The sequence below is a fragment of the Bemisia tabaci genome, chromosome 7, assembly GCF_918797505.1.
Source record: "Bemisia tabaci chromosome 7, PGI_BMITA_v3".
Taxonomy (NCBI): domain Eukaryota; kingdom Metazoa; phylum Arthropoda; class Insecta; order Hemiptera; family Aleyrodidae; genus Bemisia; species Bemisia tabaci.
The window spans coordinates 36,800,194-36,823,502 of NC_092799.1; the positions used below are offsets into that span (position 1 = coordinate 36,800,194).

The 23,309-nt window shown below is 34.6% G+C and overlaps 2 protein-coding genes across 6 annotated transcripts in view; both read left to right on the forward strand.

Moving 5' to 3' along the window:
- Positions 1-12,164, forward strand: part of LOC109032095 (protein FAM13A) — a 105,524-nt gene extending 93,360 nt beyond the window's left edge. For 3 of the 4 annotated variants that reach the window (XM_019044050.2, XM_072302697.1, XM_019044051.2), the window contains 10 exons: positions 226-400; positions 1,235-1,534; positions 3,083-3,202; positions 4,628-4,771; positions 5,436-5,569; positions 5,925-6,064; positions 6,522-6,631; positions 7,317-7,532; positions 8,145-8,323; positions 8,956-12,164. In XM_019044050.2, the coding sequence (XP_018899595.2) occupies positions 226-400; positions 1,235-1,534; positions 3,083-3,202; positions 4,628-4,771; positions 5,436-5,569; positions 5,925-6,064; positions 6,522-6,631; positions 7,317-7,532; positions 8,145-8,323; positions 8,956-9,166 (1,729 nt within the window). In that variant the 3' untranslated portion in view covers positions 9,167-12,164. The remainder of the gene's footprint in view (positions 1-225; positions 401-1,234; positions 1,535-3,082; positions 3,203-4,627; positions 4,772-5,435; positions 5,570-5,924; positions 6,065-6,521; positions 6,632-7,316; positions 7,533-8,144; positions 8,324-8,955) is intronic. The other variant, XM_019044053.2, reaches the window with a different exon arrangement.
- A 398-nt stretch (positions 12,165-12,562) lies between these two features.
- Positions 12,563-22,942, forward strand: LOC109032096 (Recombination repair protein 1). Of its 2 annotated transcripts, none has more exons than XM_019044054.2 (7): positions 12,563-12,719; positions 15,552-15,881; positions 16,959-17,085; positions 18,760-18,903; positions 19,280-19,423; positions 20,653-20,833; positions 22,167-22,942. In XM_019044054.2, the coding sequence occupies exons 1-7, from the start codon at positions 12,600-12,602 to the stop codon at positions 22,282-22,284; spliced, it is 1,164 nt and encodes a 387-aa protein (XP_018899599.2). In that variant the 5' UTR covers positions 12,563-12,599; the 3' UTR covers positions 22,285-22,942. The 2 variants fall into 2 exon arrangements, with proteins under 2 accessions (XP_018899599.2, XP_018899600.1); XM_019044055.2 differs by lacking the exon at positions 12,563-12,719 and adding an exon at positions 13,753-14,140.
- Positions 22,943-23,309: the final 367 nt, after the last annotated feature.

A 23,309-nucleotide genomic window follows, 5' to 3' on the forward strand; every position in this document is an offset into this window, starting at 1 on the left:
TTTTAATTTTATGTTTTGTTTTTATCTAACCTTGGCAATCATGAATTTGGGAAATTTAAGTTCTCGTCTTGCGATGGTTATGTCGAGTCCAAGAATATCGCAACAGGTAAGTCCCAAACATAGCATTTCCACGCAAGTAACACTTGTCAAAATCTCATCTTAATTCGTTTAATGCTGCATAATATGTTCAACACTCTTTCATTCCTAATTAATGTCTGTTTTCAGATCGAACTCAGAAGAAAGAATGGCTGATGGAGAAGGCAGAAGTCGTAAAATGGAGGGAATTCGTAGAGTCAGCAGCAGTGAAGATTTTAGAAATACAATTGGCCGTTCTTATGCCAACATCAAAGCTTCTCAATTGATGGAACTCATTGCTGAGTCAGCCCCAACTATTGTCGAGGTATAAAACCATCACACATCCCTAAATTAAACACAAGTCCTCAGGCAGGATTGCCTCAGTCAGAGAAAACGGGGAATACTTGGAAATGTCAAGGAAAAAGAAGAATATGTCAGAAAACATTGTTAAGTCGCCTTCATTTGCGTTCTAGAATGGGTTTGACTTTTTTTTGTCTGAACACAATTTTGCCTGAAGACCATTTCAAATTATGTCTTTTTAATCATCTGGTATATCTTCAATCATCAAGAAATTTCATCTAAATTAGTCAGAGAAATCGGGGAAATTCATTTCCTGAATAATGGTTACCCTATGATCAGGCAATTTCAAGAATGGTGACCTTCGCCCCCCCCCCCCCCCTTCTGAATACTTTAAAAAATTAGATCAAATACCATATTTTACCATAGATCTAGGCATGCCACCATAAAATCGGACCTTTGGCCATAAGGGAAACCGGGAATATAACTGAGCAGCAAAAATGTTTGTCCCTGACCAACAGTCAGCATTTTGGCCTTTTACAAAACTTTCGTATCCAGAGAGCCTCCATTATTTCTCAGGAAAAATTTAACTCAAGAAACCATTCCTCTGAAAATCATTTCGTTTTTACCCTTGAGGGATCATTAGTTCTCATTTTCGATAATTTTTCTCCTATCATTATTTATATCATATCGACAAAAAATGATCATTTGTTCTTCCGAGTTATATATTTTAATCATATTGGTTCTTGTCTTAATTTACTTTCCGTCATTCCTAACGTCCTTTTAGGTGTTTTTTTTTTCTTGTACATATTTTCTTTTCAATACATCCTCACCAATTTTGTATTTTTCAATATGTTTGCAGAAAGCAATAGCAGGGGTTCTTCATGAGCAGAACTCAGATGAAGGGCATCAAATGGAGTTAGATCCACCCCATTTGAAGAAAAAGGACACAGAATCCGTTGAAAATGTTGAGAATAACCCGCCAGAGTGTGTCCCTGCAGCTGTTGCTGCGCCTCGCCCCATGATAAATCTAGATGGCAACGAGAATGAACTAAGAAGAGCTTGTGAGAGGTTGGCACCAGCAAAAAGAACCCGAAGGCCGAGGAAAGTTAAATCAAGATTTTCATACGACTCTGATGACTCCAAATCAGTATCATCGGAGGTATGTACTTTTATTTTTTATGCTCTCACTCATTAAAATAAATGTCATACGTCTGAATATTTAACCAAGTGCTACTACGTATCAATGGTTAAATGTGAAACATGCGTATCAAAATTGCATTATTTTCAATACTCTGATTATGTTTTATTCACAGAAAATGAATATGAATATTTTCTTGCACTTTTGTCTAATTTTCTATAGTGAGTGAAGAATATTCACAGAAAATTTTATTAAAAACAGTCGATTGGGTTTCCTTTGAAAAAATAAAACATGAGCAAGGACTCTTAACATCTTAGTTCAAGACACGCATTTTTTTATATTAGCCATTGATACCTACACTAATATCTTGAGATTCGGTCTTATACCCAATCCAAAGGGGGTAGATAAGTTGGCTACAAACAAAACTAATCGCTTCTGTTTTTCACTATTTTATTTAATTTTTCTTTAAATCATCTCCTGTGTTGCTTTCATATCAAAGTTTATTTGCCTTATCCTCAAACTCAATTTGATAATTTCTCAGCGCAATTACGCAGTGAAAATCATTCACAAAGCTGCTCAGCCTTTTGTTTATTTTTGCTCTCATAGTTATTTGTGTTCTTTTTTTCTTTTGCATTGTGTACTGACAAATCAGCTGTTGTAACTAAATTTTAGAGATTCAAAAGTATGCCAATAATCTCAAAAATTACCTCAATTTATTTTTTTAAACATGAATCTTGTGTAAACTTCTGAAGTTTTTGTTTCTCTAACTCGTGTCTCTGCTGACTACGAAGGCAAGCTCAATGCTATTGTTTTTGTGCTTTAGACGGATGACCCAAGATGTAACGTCTTTATGTTGCTTTTTCCGCTCTAACTTCCAACATTTTTTTTATTTCATTTCTTCTCCTTAAAAAGAATGCAGAACTAAGTTTTTGGTTCAAAGTACATATCAAATATATATAAATATATATAAACCAAAATGACCTTGAAGTTTGATGGCATCCCGATTGTAAGGAGCAAAGCTAGAGACTGGACCCCAAGACCCTTATCTGTTACTGATAACAAACTTTTTACCTAAATAATTTGCAGTTTAAATTAAAATCATCATTTACACCCAAGTGCATGTCCCCCTGTTTCGTGTCACCAATTTTTATAATTTAAACTGTCGAGTATTTTACCTGACCTCTGTTCTATAGTCAGGAACAACATCTATCGTTTTTCTTTTCCCATTATAGACATAAATGAGGACCAACTGAAGGGCTTTAATATGGCCATTTTTTCAATTTTTTACTGCAATTTGTTCAAAACCAAGTTTCAAACTGTCCCAAAAATCACTTTCCCTTTTTTGTGTTTTTTCCTACTTTTTTTAAAGTATCAAAGCTACATACCACTAAACTGACTGCGATCGTTTTTTATCTTAGTCAACATTAGTGTTGCGGTAGTGTGTTTTGCTGAGCAAAGGAAGCATCCCACAAATTGGACTTTTTTGTAGTGTGGTAAAAGTCATATGGTATACTCGTGTAGCTATCCTGTCTATTTGCTTGACATGGCATGTCGTATGTCGTGTTAAAGGAAAGCAAATCGGTTCCGGGCAGTGATGAGCAGCTTTGCCGGACAGCCCCTTTGTCGGATGATGAGTCGGCCAGTACATCTGTCTCGCAGTCTAGTTCCTGCTCTGAGTTTCAAGTTTTGGTAATTAAGCTTTGCTATTCTAGACACAGAATACTAACTGAAGCATCTTCAAAGTAAATGCATGAACCACGTTTTGAAACAAGGAGCAAGCACTATCTGTCTGCAGCTTTTCTTCAAAATCTATTGAAACCACTTTTATTTATTTTCGAGTAGATTTTTCCGTCCTGTTTTTCTACTTTCCTCTTTGACGTGTTCTTAAAAATTTGTTAACCTATTTTCTTTACTATCAGTTCATCTGTTCTATCCAGTGCAGATTTTCCTTTCACACCAAAAAAACCATCTTGCATGGAATGTAATAGAGTAGCAAATTTCTTACGGAAAATTTAGTGATCAAAGAATTCCCGTAAAAAGTTTCTCCCCTCCTCCCTCCCTCTCCCCCCTCCCTTGCACGGCCTTATGCTCTTTCTAAATTGTAAAAACCTTTCTCTTTTTAATAACGACGTACAATGTCAACATGCAGATAAAAACTCATGGGAACTAATATCAACTTGCTTGTCTGTTTAACAATGCCCTCTGTATCTGTAGACTAAGCTGCTTTTCAAATGATTAATTGCATTTTTCATTCAATTATATTTTTTTTATTATTTTTTACACAAGCACTTATTATTCCACTTGATATGTTTGTGTAATTTTTTCTTTTTTTTGGCTCGTTTATGATATCTATTCTTTTTTCTCAAGTTTGAACATACCTCGTCCATTCTTTACAAAGTTTCTCCAAAAAAAGTGTGCCCGAAAGTATCACGAAAATTCACAAGGGAAACAGAATGAAACTATTGAACACAAGCAAGCATCATTGTTATTTTAAAAAATGATCCTATTTCTTTTGTGCCTAAAATTGTAATCATTTCTGGTTTATTAAGCTGAAGTTCCAAGAGAAAATCTGGAAAGTAATTTCTTTCATTGGAATTTGTTGACCACTGAAAATACTATTGTCTCTCCTGATACAGTTACCTTGATCACCATATGACCCCTAGAATGTTTAATTTTCGAATTATTCCTATCGAGATAAGATTTTAAATTATAATGCATTTTCAATAAATAAAACATGCGTGTAAAAACTCACTAAAATGAACCAATAAGTAACTTTTACCGACCTGAGAAAGGTTTCCTATTTCATATATCTATTTCAACGATTTTTACTCAAAAAATTCTAGAGGTTTTTGCCTTTATTATACTTTTTTCTACTGCTGGCAGGCTCTTGAATAATTTTAGAAAAAAATTCCTTGAGGCTGCTTTGTTCAATGTAGCAACATTATTCTAGCTGGTTGTATTTTCTGCCTGAGCAGTTCTTACATCTGTAACGTTGCATTCGATGTTTCACTGGTTTTTAGTTTTGCTTTGACCCTCCTATCATCTGTCTTAACATGGTTGATTTTTTATCGTGATATCCTGGAATATTAATTTAATCCTTTTTCCTTTGAAAAGCAATCTGATCAATCACCTGGCGATGCGGTGGAAGCAACTCCCAATCCGGATGATGGAATGCCCTCTTTGCAACAATGCATCAACTTCTCAGAGCCTCTGTCGGCCACAGCAGAGTGGCACACCAGCAATAATAACATTATGGGGGTAAGTTTCTCCGTAACTTCAGTAACTTTACATCGGAGAACAGTCACTGCTCCTAGATTGTGATAGGAAGTTATTGTAGTAATGAAGTAGTGAAAATAATATTCATCGAATTCCCTCCTCATTCTGTCGGATGAAATTTTTTCAAGTGCACATATTATGAAACTAACCTAAATTTATATGAAAAACAACTTGATCAGCCAAAAAACACGTTAAAATAACCACTTAATCGAGGGAAAAGCTGCTGCAAAATATAAAAGTTTAAACACATACAAGATCAAACACAGGAACAGTTCCAAATCTCTTTAATAAAATGCGTTTTAGATTGCCCAACAATTTACTTTTCAACATGCTGTTTTTGATATTGGCATCTAAATGTAAGATTTAAAAGCTCATCGTTCTCAGAAGATTGTAAAGAACATTAAATCAAACGGTAACATAAGTCAGCCGATGCTACATACACTGGTTTTTTGTCCAAGGTAATTTTCTATGAAAATTCCACAGTGGATTTTCTAAGTGGCTCAAAGTGATAGGTGGGACCAATCACCTTCTATCTCTACTGATATCACAACTAAAATATAGTATTTTGTGAAAATCTCAGCCCTCCTTGTCAGAATTTTTTCTCTCTCTCATCGTGACTAATGTATTTGAAATCTCTCTAATTCAGGGTGAATCCAAGCTTGCATCCCCTCGCAATGATTTGATTGTGAGCAAACGCACTTTTACTCCTTCGCCTGGACAAACAAACCTTCTTACTGACCGAGAGACTCATATAACGCAGCTCAACAAACAAATTCACAGGTATTTTTAAGATTCTATCTGCATTTTCCATCAAATCATCTGAATTCATGTAAGATAGTGTCCTATCAAAGATTTTGTAGTTTCAGAGGGTTCTTACGTCTGTACAATGTTTCCATTTCTCAGCTGTAGTTCTGGAATCAGAAATAGCTTCCATCCAATTTTCCTCCGAATGACACAAAGATGTCACACTTGTTTGCTCAGTTGTTGTTGAAGAGGAAAAACATAACTCCTTGATTGCAGAATTGCCAAATCCATTAAACTACACATGAACACAATCTCTGGAAACTATCTTTTTTTCAATGAAAACCATTAAATTTTCACTCATCATTTCTGATATCAATTTTTGCTTTTACAGCCTCAAGAAAAAGTTGCAACGTTACAAGGAGGGTTTTGAGCGGGAATTCGGCTACCCACCTTCTGTCGCTGATAAAATGGCCAACCCGGATACTAAACACATGATTAATCAACTCAACAAATTGAGAAAAGATCTGAAAAGTAAGTGAATTGACTATAGGAGTAATCCAACATTTTGTTTTCCAAATTGCGCTTATACTGTAATCCAACCAATTGATTCAGTACTCAGGAAGCCCAGCATATGAGTAAAAATAAGCATCATCAATTTAACGTAACAAAGGTGACTTTTTTAATCATTCCAAATTTAAGAATGGTTCATGGGTTGAGTTTGAGTTTGAGTCGCTGATGCTGTTCTTAAATCTTCATGTATCTTAAAAACCCCTAGAACCAAAAATTGAAATGACTTTGAAGTTCCTAACTACTTCCAGTGTATTTTCTGGTTGAGGAAGAATGAATCATAATAGCTCTCATCTGTAATAGCTGAATTTTGGGCAATTTAACTTGTCTGTATTTGAAACTCCATATCTATATCTAGAGGCCTTTTTTTCTGTAAGAGTATCATATAAATCCTCATTATTGTTTTATTCTTTTTTTGCAGTTTACAAAGAAGATGGCTATACTGGCGTTCCCACTCAAGTTGTGCATCAGTCAAATGGCCTCGTATCTACTTACGCAATAAAAGAGAAAGCGGTGAAAGAAATGGAAATGGTAATATCTTAGTTTGGTTTACTTTAATTTGTTTTCCTCTCTTGAATTAAAGCCTGCGTTTTGCAGGCTCAACTCTAACTAACAAATTCTAAAAGTAGGGGGTATCAGTATTCAAAAATATTCTCTTTCCAAAACATCGCAACTTAAATGGGGACCAGGAAAACCAGAGAGCTGAAAAGGAAGGAAAACTAAATTATCACTGTGTTAATGCCTTAATTATCCAACAATTTGTGATTAGGACCGTTTCAGATGTAAAAAAGAAAGTCAGATAGTCAAAACTACCATAAAAAGTTTTAAAAAATGCCATTTCAGGCTCTAGTTAAGACCAGAAACACAGGCTTGCCCAATTTCCCATCATATTTGTAAAGCATGGTTATTTAATTTGAAAAACTAACCCCACAAAACCATGTTTTTATTCAACATGCCCAAAAAATAGTTTTTGCCGTTTTGGCAAACTTTTTTTTCATGTTCATAGACTCAATTTTGACTCCATCAGATAATTTAAGTGCCAGACAATTGGTGGTCGGATAGTTGGGGCATTATCGTGCTACTGTCAAAAAATATTAGTAACTAAAAGCCTAAAAGCACTAATTAAAAGACGGATAAAAAAAATTTTCTTTCAAAGAAAATAATCAGATGTTTCAACTGCATACTAATTCAAATCCCTCCCCCTCTAATTTTTCAGAAATTAGAAGAAAAAAGGATCGCTGCCTCTCGACCACACTGTTTGGAAGAGTTAAGTCATGAACAAGTTTTAGAAGAAAAGACAGCTGTCCAGAAAGCCCTGCTACATCTTGAAAACATTTTTGGACGACCTAATGACAAGGAAGAAAGAGATCTGTTCAGGCCCCTCTATGACAGATACAGGAGCCTCAAGCGAATGCTGATCAAAACAGCACCAGTAAGTATTGTTTTTCCGCATATCTTTTCAAAATTACTCGTTTGCCTCTCAGCAATTACCGTTTACGCCCACATAATCTGCACGATTAATGCTCGATTAATCGCACAGATCTATTTTTAAGTTAATCATGTATGTATAATGTTCGATGCTCATCTTAGTATTGTTTATTGCATATTATTTGCAGAGCCAAGCTCAAAACAGCCACAATGCAATTATTTTAGCAGTTGTAATGAGAAAGAGTAAATTATAATTTCAATCATTCATCTATGTGAGTACCAATGAAAGGTAGAGAGAAAGTTCAAGGAAAACTAAGCTTCCATAATTATCCTGATAAATAATGCATCAATTACACAGACCTAAGTCTGTCATTCATGCCAATATTTTAAGTCATGATTATATATCATCATAATCTGTGATTGTGTAACATCAGCTGATCAGCACTCAAATTTTATGGAATTTTCTATTCACAAGTGTTGACTTGCATAATTCTATTCTGACTTTTTCTGCAATGAAATATAGAGTGGTAGTCATCAGAATTCCTCTTAAATGGTGATCAATGCTCTCGAATTTTTATACCAATTAATAATATTGTATATATTTTCCTCTCCACAGTCAAAGCTAAAAGAAAGTGTGACAGAACTTGCAACTATTCATGAGCATGAAACAATGGAGTTTGCAGGCGGATCTGGACAAACAACAGCTTCAGCACCTGCTCAACCAGTTCCTGTAAAATCACCTTCTAATACAACAACAGATTTACTCAAAGCTGAGCAGTTTCACTCTCTTTCCTTGTAAGTAGTCTAACATCAATTGTCAGTACAATGTATCAAAAATATTCTGTCCTCCACGGTATAACATTCCTATGGTAATACCTTGCATTGAAAGAAATTCAGCAAATATTCAGAGAGAACGGCCAAAAAAAAAAGCCTCCATGTTTGCCTCTGACATTGAATACAGTACACTGCGTGTTTATACTTTTTGGTTGAAGAAGCCGAAAATAAAAAAGATAATACCTCTTGGTTGCATCTATGTTATGCACTCCTGGATCAGTTGTACAACAGAGACCCTGGACTGCCACTAGTAAAATGGTCTTCGTGACTTAATGGGCAGAGATTGTTTTAAAAAATCTCCAAAGGACTATGTACGGAATACCAAGAAAACAGGACCAAAATAGGCTGTTCTCAGCCCAATTTTTCCTCGAGACTGGCACATAGAAAGTTCAATTTTGAAAGATTATGGTTTTCAGGAAGTTACAAGGGACATCATTTGATAGAATATCGAAATTTAGCCAGTACCAAAAGTCTTTGTATTCTGTATGTAGTCCTTTGAAAAGTATATTAACGTAAGCTTATTTCTTTTCTTTTTTTTTTGACAATGCGTAATGATCAATGTTTACTAATTTGTTTCTTGTTGTAATTTTTAGCCCTGAGTTAGTTGAACAGCAGAAAACAGTAAAGGAAGACAAGAAAAGACTGAGACGCTGTTTGAAAGAGTTTGAAGAAGAATTCTTAGCGACGACTGGAAGGAAACTACAAAAAGAAGACAGACTGCCTATGGAACAGATCTATAATCAATACAAGAACACAAAAGCAAAGCTGAGATTGCTGGATGCTCTAGTAGCGAAAGCAAGGTAGTTTACCTTGCTCAGCAATATTTTTTCCTCTTGACAGATATCATTACTATCCCCAAGGATTTTACTCAACTGAATATTTACTTTCTAAAGGCTTTAAATTTTTTATATTGGCCTGTTTCTTGATTATCCTATTTTTTTGTGTTTGCCAACATGCAGCAGCCAATAAATTAAGTGATTTGCTCATTAATTTATAACCGGTTAATCCATAATATTGTTGATTTAACTTAATGTAAAATTAAGATTTCTCTTTTTCCATTGTATTCCTCTCATGCTCGTAAATTTTTTACTTGTAATTTTTAATTTCTCCACTTCAACGTTTGAACTATAGTTTGGTCATTTTTGCAAATCCATATCCTCTGCAAATTTAGTTCTTAATAGAATCTACTTTGTTTGGCTCAAGTCAAGTGATTCTTTACTCTTGCTTAATTTCAGATATTGAAACATTGCGCTCAAACCCTCAAAATTTGTTGTTTTATTTTCTCTATTAATTGAGACCAATTTATTGTCGTGAGTTGCAAATAATTTATTTATCAGCCGAGGATTTTAAATTATCTTGAAAAATGTTGTGATTGACAAGCAAAGTCAGCTCTTTGATGTCTCAGAATCAATCCCAATTGTTCATTTAAGTTCGCAAAAGTTGCAACTGTGTTTCCTTATTTTTGCCTAAAGTTGCCTAGTCTACATTGTTTCTTTTGGAAAGAATAGTACAATTGTGTGTCGGGCACGAACATAAATTTCAACTTTGTCATTGCATCCTATTGAGTTAGACCTACAGTATACCTAGTACATTTTGAAGGTTTCTAAAATGCCCCCTTTTCATACGGATTGTTGATGATTGAGGATTCCAATGATAAAACTTACATTGAAACTAAGTTTTGCTCCGTATTTGTATGGAAAATTTGATGTGTTCATTTTTTGTATTTATTTTTTTCTATCCCCCATCGATATAGTCACTGAAAATGCAAATTTTTTGAACAATAGGCAAGCAATTATTTCATTCATAAGAGTTAGTATCACTTTTCTTCAGAATATTTATTTATATAGGTATTTTTCAACATCTTTGACAACTTCCTCCCATTAAAAATGCAACTGATTACCTGTTCTGATTACTGCCTTTTGAATAATTTTCTAAGTAAAGTACTGAACATATTCACTGTCTTTGTTATGGTTCAATTTTCATGACCGCATTTAAAACTGCTAAAATTTTGAAAAAACCTCCAATACCTCCAAAAGTACATTTTGACAGTTTCACCAATGAGTACACCTTTTGCTCAACTTACAATTTGTTTGTGAATTGGAGTATTTTCTCAACATTTTCTTTTTTAGTCACTCACATGAGTCTCCAAATTTGAGCCAAGGATTTTAGTAATTCTATCTTTTTCTGTTGTCACATTCCCAATTCTTTTCTTTTATTAATCACATTTTCAAGATGGCAGAACAATACATATGAGTAACAGGGTCCAAATGGATACTGTTCCAATACGTACTAGTTTATGGTATTATAAAGGAATTCAATTCTGAAAGCAAAAGAGATAACTATGTAAAAATGGTGCTGTTATTTTGTAGTATTTATGATATTGATTAGCAATGTTGTTTTCACTTTCCTCCCTTATAGTCGCAGGAGTGGACAATAGTCTGAATTAGCAAAACAGAATAAGTTAAACCATATGCTAATGTTAATAAACTTGAAGGAGAATATTTTAATCGTACCATCAAAAGCATAATTTGTGCATCTTCCATTGAGTATCGAAACAATTTTCTTATGACTGAGGCTTGCAATAATTCAATTTGCTGAATTCGGAAAACTTACTTTGAACTGTTTAATAAGGCTCAAATTCTCGGGGTCTTTCATTATTTTTCAGATTGCATGATATGAAGTATGGATGGAGTGGATCGGTGAAATTAGTATCAGTGTATCTCTATTAATTGTTTAGAAATAGTAATTTATTGGTTGTTATTATTTTTATTGTTACTATTATTGCTAACTCATTATTGCTATTATTACTCTTGTTATTTACTTGTAATCTCCATTACACAATGAATAGCTCTGCATTAATTTTTCTACAATTGACGCAAGATATTTGGACAAAATGCTACTCCTTTGAAGTTAAACTCCATCAAGCAAGTTCCTTTTTGGTTGCCATTGCTACAACTGGATGGTGAAATTACAGAAGTGCGTTTCTGGGTTTGCAGCATTGCAGACTCTCCGCATTACTTTATTTTATGTATGAAAAACTACCACATGTAATGTCTCGAAAACTTCATCAATGTTTCTTCTCTATGTGAAGAATATTTTGTGAAAATTTCAAGCTTTGTTGTTGGTACAGTCTCCTCATGATAAATAAAATAAGAGTGGATATTTTGAAACACCGTAACCAAGATTTGCATTTTTGCAGTATCACTCTTGAAATGCTTCATTGGCAACTCGCAACAAAATTTTATCATGAAGTGGTTCCATTGTCGAACCATTAAGAAAAATACCCACCAAAGACGCAATATTCCCCAATGCAAATAATGCACACCATGGGATGTTTATATAATTACATTGCATGTTCTGAGAGCATTTCTTCATGGTATCTTGTGTCAGTTTTATCAAGTATGAAGTTGATAAATAGTCATTAATTGGAAATATTCTGCATGTAAAGTTAGTTTTCGTGAAGTGAAGAAAGTGCCATCAGTCTCTTTGCTCCATAGAAACGTAGACTTTTGTAGTGTAATTTTTTGATGAGTTGTTTCAAACGAGCCTCAATTGTCTGTGTGCCAGGACAAGTTGTAATATTTTGCCTAATTATGTAGTATGATGCATATTTCTTTAATTCATGAAATCTCTTTTGGTATGTGAAAAGATCTGATAATTTCTATGTGTATTTTAATATGACTTAATATCTTTTTATTTTCATCTTTTTCCACTAGTATTTATATCAACATTGAACTCATGAATCATTATTTTTAAATTGTTGTACTGAATAAAATGTCCTGTTCTTATTTGCTGCAAACAATTTTTTCATTGCTTCGAGCAAAGTCCATTATTTTCTGAATCTCTCACCCTTTCCTTTTCCTAGTAACTCAAAACTCTCAAAGTTTTCTTTCCTTTCAGTTGAATACAACATTAAAAAATTTAAATGTTTTCAACAAAAAAAAAATTAAGTAAGTTTCTCAAGTTTTCATAAATAATTTTATACTTTAGACCTCAACAGTTCAACACCAAGGAGAGAAAAAAAAAACCAATTGGGAGCAATTTTACCTTCAATGAATCAACCTCAGTGGCAACTTAAATCAGACCTTGATATTTTTGTTTTGAAAAAATTACATTTAAAACAAACACAGGGGAACGAAGACTTCAAATTATTCTCAGTACTTTTATCAGAAGTATTGCATGAAAGAATTTAAGTGGGTCATCAATCATTAAAATCATGATTAGATAAAACTCAGCCATGGCTAGCGGAGCTCAGTACCGGTTCCAAAAAAGATATCTATTTCTAATTTTTTTTCTCCTCGGCACATACGAATGGCTCCGTAGATTAAATCGAGATGCTCTAGATGCTCTGTATGAGGTTAGTGATACTCTCAACTGATATATCTACCTATAACATTTCTTTTCAAATTTTCTGTAACGATTTTCATTACTCAGGAAATACCAAGTACTGTTGTTCACTCTCTGACCTCTGTGCTTTATATAAATTGGCATGTGGGAAAATTTGACGGTCCATTTCTCTTATTTTTGTTTTTATTAAATTAAATTATAAATTTGAAAGAGACTGTGTCCATCCATAGACGAAGATTTTTGTAGTAGGTACTTTTTGAAAAGGGATTATTAGAACGCGTATTAACGCATCAAAAGCATCATATGTGCGTATTACGCGTCATTGTAAGCCTTACAATCGTTCAAAAAGGTTGGTTTCTTGCTGTATTTTAGTTTCAAGTGGAGTTTATTCAACATAGTATTGCTGTCTTTCTCTAAAGCATAGGCGGATTCAGAAGCCTGTCTCACTGCGTTGAAAATAGATGCATTTGTAGGTGTGCTTTCGATGTGTGTCTGAACACGAAGTCTGGAATCCAGATTTTACCTGTGTCAAAATTTTATTAAAAATGAAACAAGTTGAGATTCACTGCATTTTGTATTTTTCACTGTATTCCATTACTTGAGCTACTGTAATTATAACACTGTGTTATGAATACACACAACATTAAGTACCTAACTCTCCTTGTGATGGTACTTACCTAATTTAATTTGGTAAAGTTTGACCGTAACGCTCGTAGAATAAGAATCAACTTTTTGAGAAAAGTGGCTACATACAAATGTGCTGGAGGATAAAACTTAAGTGGTTTTTTCTTTGTTTTATTTAATTATTTGTTTTTTTTTCGTTTGGCTTGACAAGCGACGAAATTTCGTACTATACGATTGTGAAATTTCGTAGACCCTCCTTCCTCTGATAATACATTATTTACCGACAGCTGCATTTGCGTCATTTCATATTTCCCGCGTTTTGCCTTTTGCCGCTTGGTTCCTTGCTGAAGTAGGAATGAACACGCTTCGTTCCCTGTCCAAAAAGAGGAATATGATTGTTTTTAATTTTCCCGGGCCTCGTGCTTTGCTCGTGTTTTGATTTTTGTTTCAAGATCGAGAATTTTGTGTTTTTTAATTTTCTCTTTTCACATCATTCGTTCTTGTGTCCTTTTACTGATAGTTTTCTTTCTTCTTTAAAGTATCTTATTATATTGCACTAGATATTTTCTCACTTAAAAGTCAGATCACTCCCTTAAAATTTTAAAACTAGCAGGTTTCGTGCTTGGGAAACGCCGCACGTTTCCCAGTCTAACAACTGCATTCTGGCCTCAACTATTGCGTATAGGTGAAAGACCTCATTTCACCTTAATTCCCTCACCTTTTTACATTTTGCAACCGGTAATATCTCTGCCATCACCTTTCCAGCGACTCGCCTTACCAACCATGGCCAGAACCAAGAAGGAAGAGGTAAAGTATTCATTTGAACTGCGTCCTTGCAGAGTTTATTTTTGGTGTTTTATGATGAATTAATACTTTTGGCATCTTAAAACCAGCGAAAAGTTTAAATTGGATAGGCACCTGTCCAAGATGGCATCATCTTTTGATGCATTAAGTTACAGGAATAGTACCTATTGAATGCATTGACTGGCGGTACACCACGATCAGTGACGAATGAACGGAGTGTAGCAGAAAGGATCAAAGTCACATCAGTTATCGCCAAATTTAACTGGGAAATTTAATTTTTTACAAGGGAACTTTTGTGTGGATTCCAATAAAAATTTCAAGGAATCTGCTTCATACTGAGCAGAAAATTCTCTGGAATTTGCACAGAAATCCGCCCAACCAATTTCATGTAAAAATTTGAATCGCCCTATCAAATTTTGCAATAGCTGATGTGGCTTGGCTCCTTTCTGTTTAGCACAGTTCAAATGAGCATTGCATAGTCCAATCTGAATGCAAAGGCTTATGCTGAATCAATTTTTAGGAACAAACAACTCCATTTGACTCTGCCCTAAGTTTCCTTTAACAAGAGGGGTACCTCAGCACACCTAAGGGAGGAGAGGGATCTTAAACTCTACCAAAATTGCCCATGCAACACTCGAACTAAGATCCATCCATATAGGTCAGTCATTGCGCAGATTTCCCCCCGCTCGGGGTAAGCCCCATCCATTGGCTCAATTGGCTCGTGACGTCAGCATTACTGCTGCGAAAGCGAAAAAGCACGGATACAATGCTTTTCTTATGGGAGAGAGCAAATTTTTCTTAATGAATCATTTAAATTTCTTACTTTTAAATCCATTGAAACTTTATGAGTGTCGCAAGGAACTTTAGACATTAGCATTCAGGGTTTCGATTTTGCCGAATTTATGTTCTTTCATTTTTACAGTTTACTCTGCATCAGCCATTTTTACATGCGAATCTCTACTACTAGATGGCTCGTTACATCGCTGACTTCAAAAATCAATTAAAAACATAAAAACGCAAAGTCAGCTGAATTGAAACCCTGGAAGCTAATGTCTAAACGTTCCTTTCGACACTCGGAAAGTTCCAAAGGATTTAAAAGTAAGAAATTTAAATGATTCCTTAGGAAAAATTTGCTCTCTCCCATGAGAAAAGCATTGTTTCCGACTTTTCTGGTTTTCTCTGGCAGTAATGCTGATGTCATGCGCTGAAGATTCTCATTTCGGTTTCGGGAATGACTGACCTATATGGATGGATCTTGACTCGAACTCCTGACGAGGCTTCTTTGTTTACGAATTTTAACCCTCCAAATTTTTTCACACCAATTTAGGTGAGCTGAGCAGTATACACTCAGCAATTTTTTTAACTATGGAGGGTCAGCTATAGCCTGTATAGAATTATTCTTCTTTCTTTGTAGAAGAGGAAAGCCGATGAACAGAAAGAAGAATTGAGTGCCAGTGATTCAGATGAACCTCAAAAACCTAAAGCATTGCAGTCTGATGGTGGCTCAAGTGATGAATCAGCTGAAGAAACGCCTAAGAAAAAGTCTAAGCGGGGCCCTAAGAAATCAGCCTCCGCGCCCAAGGCTAAGAAAGCTAAAACTGAGAAAGATGAAGTAAAAGCTCCTGAAACTGGTGCTGGCGAGGACACTGACACCTGGACCAACAAAGAGACCGACTCAGAAGGAAGGAAATGGAATTTAAAAATAGCCTCTTGGAATGTTGCAGGCATCAGAGCTGTGCTTAAGGTTTGTCGAAATTCTTACGTTGATAAAGAAAAATTTTATTTCCACCGGTGTCTTTCTGTCTCAAATTTTGTGAAAATTCATCAATATTACAGATCTCTATTGTAGGGCTTGTTAGTTTTAAAGCGACTAAGTACATTGTCATATCGCATCGGACAATTTTTTTAAGGGTAATAGGTTTTTGCTCTCTTTTAGTTTATTTATATAACTTATTTCATGCCCTAAAAAAAAAAAAAAAAAAAAAAAAAAAAAAAAATGAACTTTCCAAAAAAATTTGCGCAACCTTCCAGCAATTAAATTACTTGATAAAATTAGGCAACTGTAGATGTCATTTGATTCTTGCTTAGTAGTGATTACCTGACTCTCATTATCACCCATCTCCTGCTGCATTTGCAGTGTCCTCATCTTTTTGTTCAACGCATGCTCAAACATGCAAGAAAGTTCATAGCCTTTCCGTTTTAAAATCCTCTTTTTCCTAATCCTTTGGAGGCAATTCTTTCCTTTAATCTATAAGTTGCCATGATTTTACCAAAAATGCACATTTCCATTCTGATGCAAGCCCATCCGCTTCTTAAAGTTTCTAGTCATACATGATACCTAACATCATCTTGTCGCTCATTTCAGTTTGTTGTATTTTTGTCCAAACTTTACGACACGTTTTTTTATGGAGAGCTGAAACACTCGAGCTACTTGGCCAAACTTCATCACAATGCCTGAGACAGTACTGTTGATTACAAGATTTTTTAAGCACTATCAGTAATACAAAAAATAACTTATGTACCAGAAACTTTTCAGTGATAAACATCACAAATGTCAAAGTATAATCTTGCAGGGAGTGATTTTCTTCTCTTGTTTTCAACATAACAATCGGTTGGCAGTGATGAAGGAAAATCTCTCCAGGAGATTTGGCCAGTCAGGGAAATGAGAAAATTACGGGGAAAAAACACAAAATGTTCTCATGCACATCACATCATAGATGTTCTCATACAGCCAGTTCATACTGATTGAGTAATATTTTAACTTCTACTTTTCTTGCTACAAAGCCGAATTTTAGCTTTTATGTTCTCCTATATTCTACAGAAAAATGGCCAGGACTACATTAAGAAAGAGGATGCTGATATTGTTTGTTTACAAGAAGTTAAATGCAAAGAGGGAGAATTACCAGGTGAAGGAAGATTCAAGGGCTACCACATGTATTGGTGTGCTGGTAAGACTTAATTCTTAAAATGTTTTTCCAACCTTATTATTCTAGGTAGAAATTCTAGGTTGGAAGAAGTGAGGGAGTGCCAACTCCCTGAAAGGTTTTGGGAGGATAGGGGACTTTGGTGGCTAGGTGACGCAGAGGGCCAGATAGTGCTATAAAAGAGACGTTACGAGGATTCTAAGTGCTTCCGGTTTTTACATTGATTGAATCTGAATGAAGAGTTTTAGTCTTCATTGCATTGTTTTTTGCCTTGAAGGGTCATTTTGATATTATCATATAGTTTACATTCATACATATGAGTTGCTTTCATAGCATTCTCTGGCGCTCTGCGACGCCTAGTCGCCACAAAACTCGATCCTCCCACAACCCATCAGGGAGTTGGCACTCCCTCATCTCATTTAAAAACCCCTGTCGCCACCCTTTCACTGGACATCCCCTTTGTCACCTCCCTGGAGGATCCCAATCAAGCATCTGTTTTTGCAGTCTCGCTTCTATTATATAGTTTTGGAGGGAATTTTTACATACCGAGGAATCGATCACATAATATGGAAAACACGCATCTCAGTTGCAATATCTAAAAATCTGAAATTACATCTTATCTTTCTCAAGAAAAACTAATCACTCTTTCCTTGCGATAGTGAGTGATTTCATTTTAGAATGAGGGAAGAAAATTCACAGAAAATTCCAATTGAAACTGTAGGCTTGTTCTTCTTCTAAAAAAACAAAATACGTGTCAAGACTTTCTATGTCGCAATCTGAGATAAGCATTTTTTTATTCTATCCATAGAGAAGTACTGTCCTTTACAATTTGTGTCAGATCTTCAAGAAGATTCGACCACTCATACTTTGCTTGGTGAGAAATAATAGGAAAAAAGGAAATAATCATTGATCTCACCCATCCTTGGCTCAGAAAAGTAAACTGATCATTTTCAAAAGGGCTCAAAGTCAAATACTTTTTAATCTTGGATTTCTTCTTTTGTCATAGCTTCCATTACCCATGGGATTTTTTTGCTTTGTTCTTTTCAAAAATTAATGGCTCCTTTCAACTTAAAAGTTAATTATTCTTGTTTTTAGAAAGTACCTACCCTGTTTAGTGTCTAGAAAATGTTCAAAGATGAAATGTAATGTAATTGTAGGAGTTATTCATAACAAATAACTCAAATGAGTTTTGTTCAATTCTCAGAACTGCGACATTCCGATTGTCATGTATTATAGGAAAATAATGGCTATTGCCTCTAAAATACTAATTCTAAATCATGTGGAAAAAAGAAGGTCCCAAAATTCAAAGTTTTATAACTGCATATACATATGAGGCCTCTGGTCAGAGTATGGAAACAAGATCTAAGTGTTCACCATTAAAATAGGTCAATGGCAAAAGTACAGATGACATCATGTGTATAATCTAACCTCCATTTGATCTGTTTTTAAAATACTCTTCTTTATCTAATTCAGTAATTGATTTCTGAACTTTTTATGGCATGAATCATTTTTTGAAGAGAAGGAACGTGACCTCTCCTCTAGTTCACATCTTTTGTGTCAGCGCATATATAGGTGGCAAAAAAGAATTATATTGCAAATTTTTAGATACTCAGATTTTTTCCCCCTAAAATTTAAATCCAATATTCAGTTTTTTAGTGAGTACAAATTACTGTCTATATCACCATTGTTTTAATATAGGTATGAAGCCTGGATACGCTGGAGTAGCATTGTACTCAAAAGAAAAGCCGCTCTCGGTGAAAAAAGGACTAGGAAAACCTGAACATGATGAAGAGGGCAGAGTAATCACCGCAGAATATGAAAAATTCTATGTCGTCGGAACATGTAATTATAAGTTTTTCTTTTTGAATTTCAATTTGACACATTTAAAAAAAATAATTTTGTCGTTATCGGGAGTTTTGAATGTAAAAGTACAACAATTCACAACTGCTAATATATGAGGGGGACCCAGATTAACGGGACAATATTCGCCTTCGCCGCCAGTTTTAAGTTACTGACATCTCCTTTTGAGAGAATATCCAGTAATTCCTAATGATGCACGATGCAAAATTTAGATTACATATCTATATTTTTGCGAGGAAATGAGGTTTTTATCTAGATTTTTATTTTCTTCTCACTAGAAGATTTAAACCTTTCAGTGTAGATGTAGAACCGACTTTTTTCTTGAAATTAATTGTAACTTACATCTCACCCCTTTCAGATGTGCCAAACGCTGGACAAGGGCTAAAGACACTACCCAAACGACTTAAATGGAATACAGATTTTGAAAATTACTTGAAAGAACTTGATGAAAAGAAACCGGTGATTTTGGTTGGAGACCTGAATGTGGCCCATGAAGAAATAGGTACGCTATACTCAATTATCATGAATATCAAAACTTAGAAAGTTTTTTGGAGCTTTAGCAGGAGGGACCAGGAGCTGAAATCACTCCACAAGTTTAAGTGTAAAAGTTTAAAAAAGGGCGTAAAAAGTTAAAAACTCACTTGTCTGAGATTCAAATGATTTATATGCAAGTGAGTTTTCAAACCGTTTCTGCCTCTTTTTTTTTTTTTACATATTTGGGGGTTTCTCTTTACATTATTTTATTCATTTATCAATGAAGTTCGACCGAGGAATTGAAAAAAAACTTAAATCAACGGTACAGAGTACCATATGGAATGCTTTAAGCAGAAAGGATCCAATGTAATCCATGAAAAGGTTGTTTGGATTCTTGTGCAAATTTCAGTGAATTTTTTGCATAGTAAGCAGCAAATTTTCTTAAATTTTCAAAAGAATCTGCACTAAGGTTCTCTTGTAAAAAATTAAATTTCCCAATTAAATTTGGCGATGAGGCCTGGTTCCTTTCTGCTAAATGCGATCTACATTGAGTGTGGTGATACATGTCTGGGTGGTGATGACACTTTTTGTGCCTGTAACTTATCTAATGAGTAATTCAATTGTAAAATCATGGCATTCAGTAGAGTCTTAGACACGAAGTCAGAACTCCGAATACTGTAAGACCTTGAATTATTGGATCGGGGTTTAACGGCTTCTGCGATTTAACAGATCGATCCTCCAGCCCCTTCAGCAGGACCCGGGACCTACTAACGCAGTTTAACGGATTCGGCCTCCGGTCCTGTGAAATCTGATAAATCAAGTTCTTACTGTATACTTAATTCAAAGAAATACATAATCTCATTCTGGGTAGAATATCCCATGCATCATTCAGGTTTTGCATGATGTTGCCAAACTTCTCAAACGTATCCGATTTTTTACAAAAAACTACCATACAGAATCACTCAATAATATCACCTAATATTCCTTTTGTGATTAAGATTAATCCTCGAACTTTTCATGAAAATTGATGCAAACATTTTAAAGAAAAAATGAAAACAATCTTGAGACTTACAGCAACCTAGCATCAAAGTGTAAATTGCGCTCGTGATGCATATTTTGCTTGGCAGAGCACATTATGCACTTCTCAAATTCATCCCAGAAATTCTTCTCTCTACTCTGTAATCAAAATTTTCACCCCTTTAATTGCTTACTTGTCAAAAACAAGTTTGAATTAATGTTTAATCATCCTCTTTCAAGATTTGGCCAACCCCAAAACTAACCAGAAAAGTGCTGGGTTTACGAAGGAGGAGAGAGAAGGTATGACTCATCTATTGAAGCAAGGATTCGTCGACACCTTCAGACATTTATATCCCGATAAGAAAGGAGCATACACATATTGGACGTACCTCCGTAATGCAAGAGCTAACAACACTGGCTGGTGAGTTACTTTCTAGAATACTATATTAACTCAATTTATCTATCATGATGGATCATAGTTGCAGGTACACAGAATTTTCTGGACGAAGAAGCATTCTCTCATTTTCCATGTGCGTAAGTGTTAAAAATGGCACAAGCGAGTAAGGAGCAGGAAATTCGGTTCAGCCATGATCGTTATCATGTCAGCAATATGCAGGAGACATACTTGCATTACCTATAACTGCTTCCTTGCAAGGACTGCATGCAAGGCACAACTTATCTTTCGTACCCTCTGCAATATTTTACACGACAGTGCATAATAAGGATATCAGCATTTTTAAATACCAGTTTTCCATTTGCAACTTTTCAAGTTTAAATATTGAACAGCTGCAGTTAACCGCCAGAGTTGCTCTGACACAGGTAGTGATTTTGCCACAGTGCATTAAGTTACAGTTACCAAACTGAAATTCTCATGATAGGAGGAAAAACCTCATTTAAGCACATCTCAGAGAAATGTGCTGTCTATTTTTGCCCTTTTGATTGGTGGTAGCCATTATTGCACCAAACAGTATACCTCTCCTAGGATAGGCCATAATTAAAACAGTCTTGAGTTTTTTCCTCCATCATTCATGAAAATTTTAGCTTTTTGCGCAGTGAATTTTATTGCACAATAGCACAATTACCATTTCTGTGTCCATATTATAAGTGCCAAACTGTTGGATTTTATTTCTTGTCTTAAAATTAAGGAGTTTGTACAAAAAATCTCCTTCTGGAATCGCATATGATAAAAAGATAGAATTGTTTACAGGAATTCGTCCGAGTGAGTTATTAGGAAACTCTGCTTTTTAATAATTGATCTCTGACATTTTTGTCTCTGTTAGAACCATTCAGCGTCATCAACTACTGAACAATATTTACATATTTTATTGTTCTATGTTTTGAACTTTATGGAGTAGGTCCATAGCAGCTTCTGAATGGCAGCTAATCAGTGGTGACTGATAGTAAATGGTCTGAAAAGATTTTGGCAGGGAAGTTGCGTGAACTATGGACGCCAAAAGTGAAGATAGCATTTTAGGATGATTCTTTTGTTTTTTAAATACCTCTGGAAGAAGTTTCATTTTTAAACTTTTCTAATCAGGAAACGAAGATGAACAGCTTAATCAGCAAAAGCATGTAATAATATAACTTAATTTGGGGAAAGGTTGCAACAACATAGAGGGTAAATTGAAAGATGCGGGCCTTTTAATTCATACTCTGGTTTTTTACAGCCTTTCCCCAAATTTAGTTGTTATTTTATTATTCTTGTCTTAAAATTCTTCATTTAAATGTAATTAGTTATGATTTCTCTTTTTCAGGCGACTGGATTATTTTGTACTATCAGAGCGTCTCGTGCCAAACGTCTGTGACAATGTCATGCGCAGCAAAGTTATGGGTAGTGACCATTGTCCAATTGTCTTGTTTTTGCACGTTTAACATCATCATCTTTTGTCCATTATTGCTAAGTTCTCAAGTTGAAGACCTCTCACTTAATGCAGTTGTTGAATTTTACTAACCGCCTTGTCACTGTTAATGAGCGCAGTTTTTTTAAATTTAAGTTTTTTTTTACTGTTTTTTACAAAAAAATTTCCACTTGTAGTTAATAAGATTTTTATATTTCCCTTTGATATTTATTCGAACTGCTTGGACTTTTGAAAATCCTATGGTTTTCTCTGTAAGCCTGTATCAGTTAAATGAAGTTACTATTAAAATTATATCACCATCTTTTGAATGCTGTGAAGAAAGGATATATTTGTGTAATTAAACCATAAAGCGTCTCTGCATTCTCTCTTTAAATCATTGCATGGTTTTCATTTTTTCTTGTTTATTAAGTGGAAACAAAAAACAGTCATCACTACATACATCATATTTTTATTCATTATTAATAATCAACATGATTGACATTCTCAGGGATTTTAGTCATTTAACCATTTGTATGATTGTCAAATGTCAATGTCTTAATTTACCATTTGTTTGTTGAAAGTGGTATCGTTCTCATCATTCGATTACGTTAAAACTATTTGTGAATTCAGTAGATATGTATTTTAATTGTCCTATGCAAGTAATTCCTACCCATTAAATTATTCATATTTTATTTGGTGTCTTTTAATTTCAACCTGATTTTTTGATTAACGTATCCCCCTGTTGAATATCAATGTCTAAAGAAAAAAAAGCATATCTCAGATTGCGATGCTGCAAATTTCTACTCATGCGTTAGGTATTCCTTTGAAAGAAAACTAACCAACAGTTCTTATCGAATTTTTTGTGAACTTCCTTCTCTCATAAAAGAAAAATCACATATAATTAAAAGGAAGCCTTGTGATTTCTTTTCCTCGAGCAAAACCAAAGATATAATTATATATTTTCTAAAGTTGCAATTGGAACATAAGTGTAGGTACTTACTCATTTTTCCAATTTAGTCATTAATATTCCATATCAAGTAGTATTCGAAAGTTTTATAA

Coding starts and splice junctions, on each gene's coding strand:
- LOC109032096 (XM_019044054.2), top strand. CDS start 12,600: ATGGCTAGCGGAGCTCAGTACCGGTTCCAAAAAAGATATCTATTTCTA. Junction 15,882..16,958: donor GCATCAGAGCTGTGCTTAAG/GTTTGTCGAAAT, acceptor TATATTCTACAG/AAAAATGGCCAGGACTACAT. Junction 20,834..22,166: donor AGAGCTAACAACACTGGCTG/GTGAGTTACTTT, acceptor TCTCTTTTTCAG/GCGACTGGATTATTTTGTAC.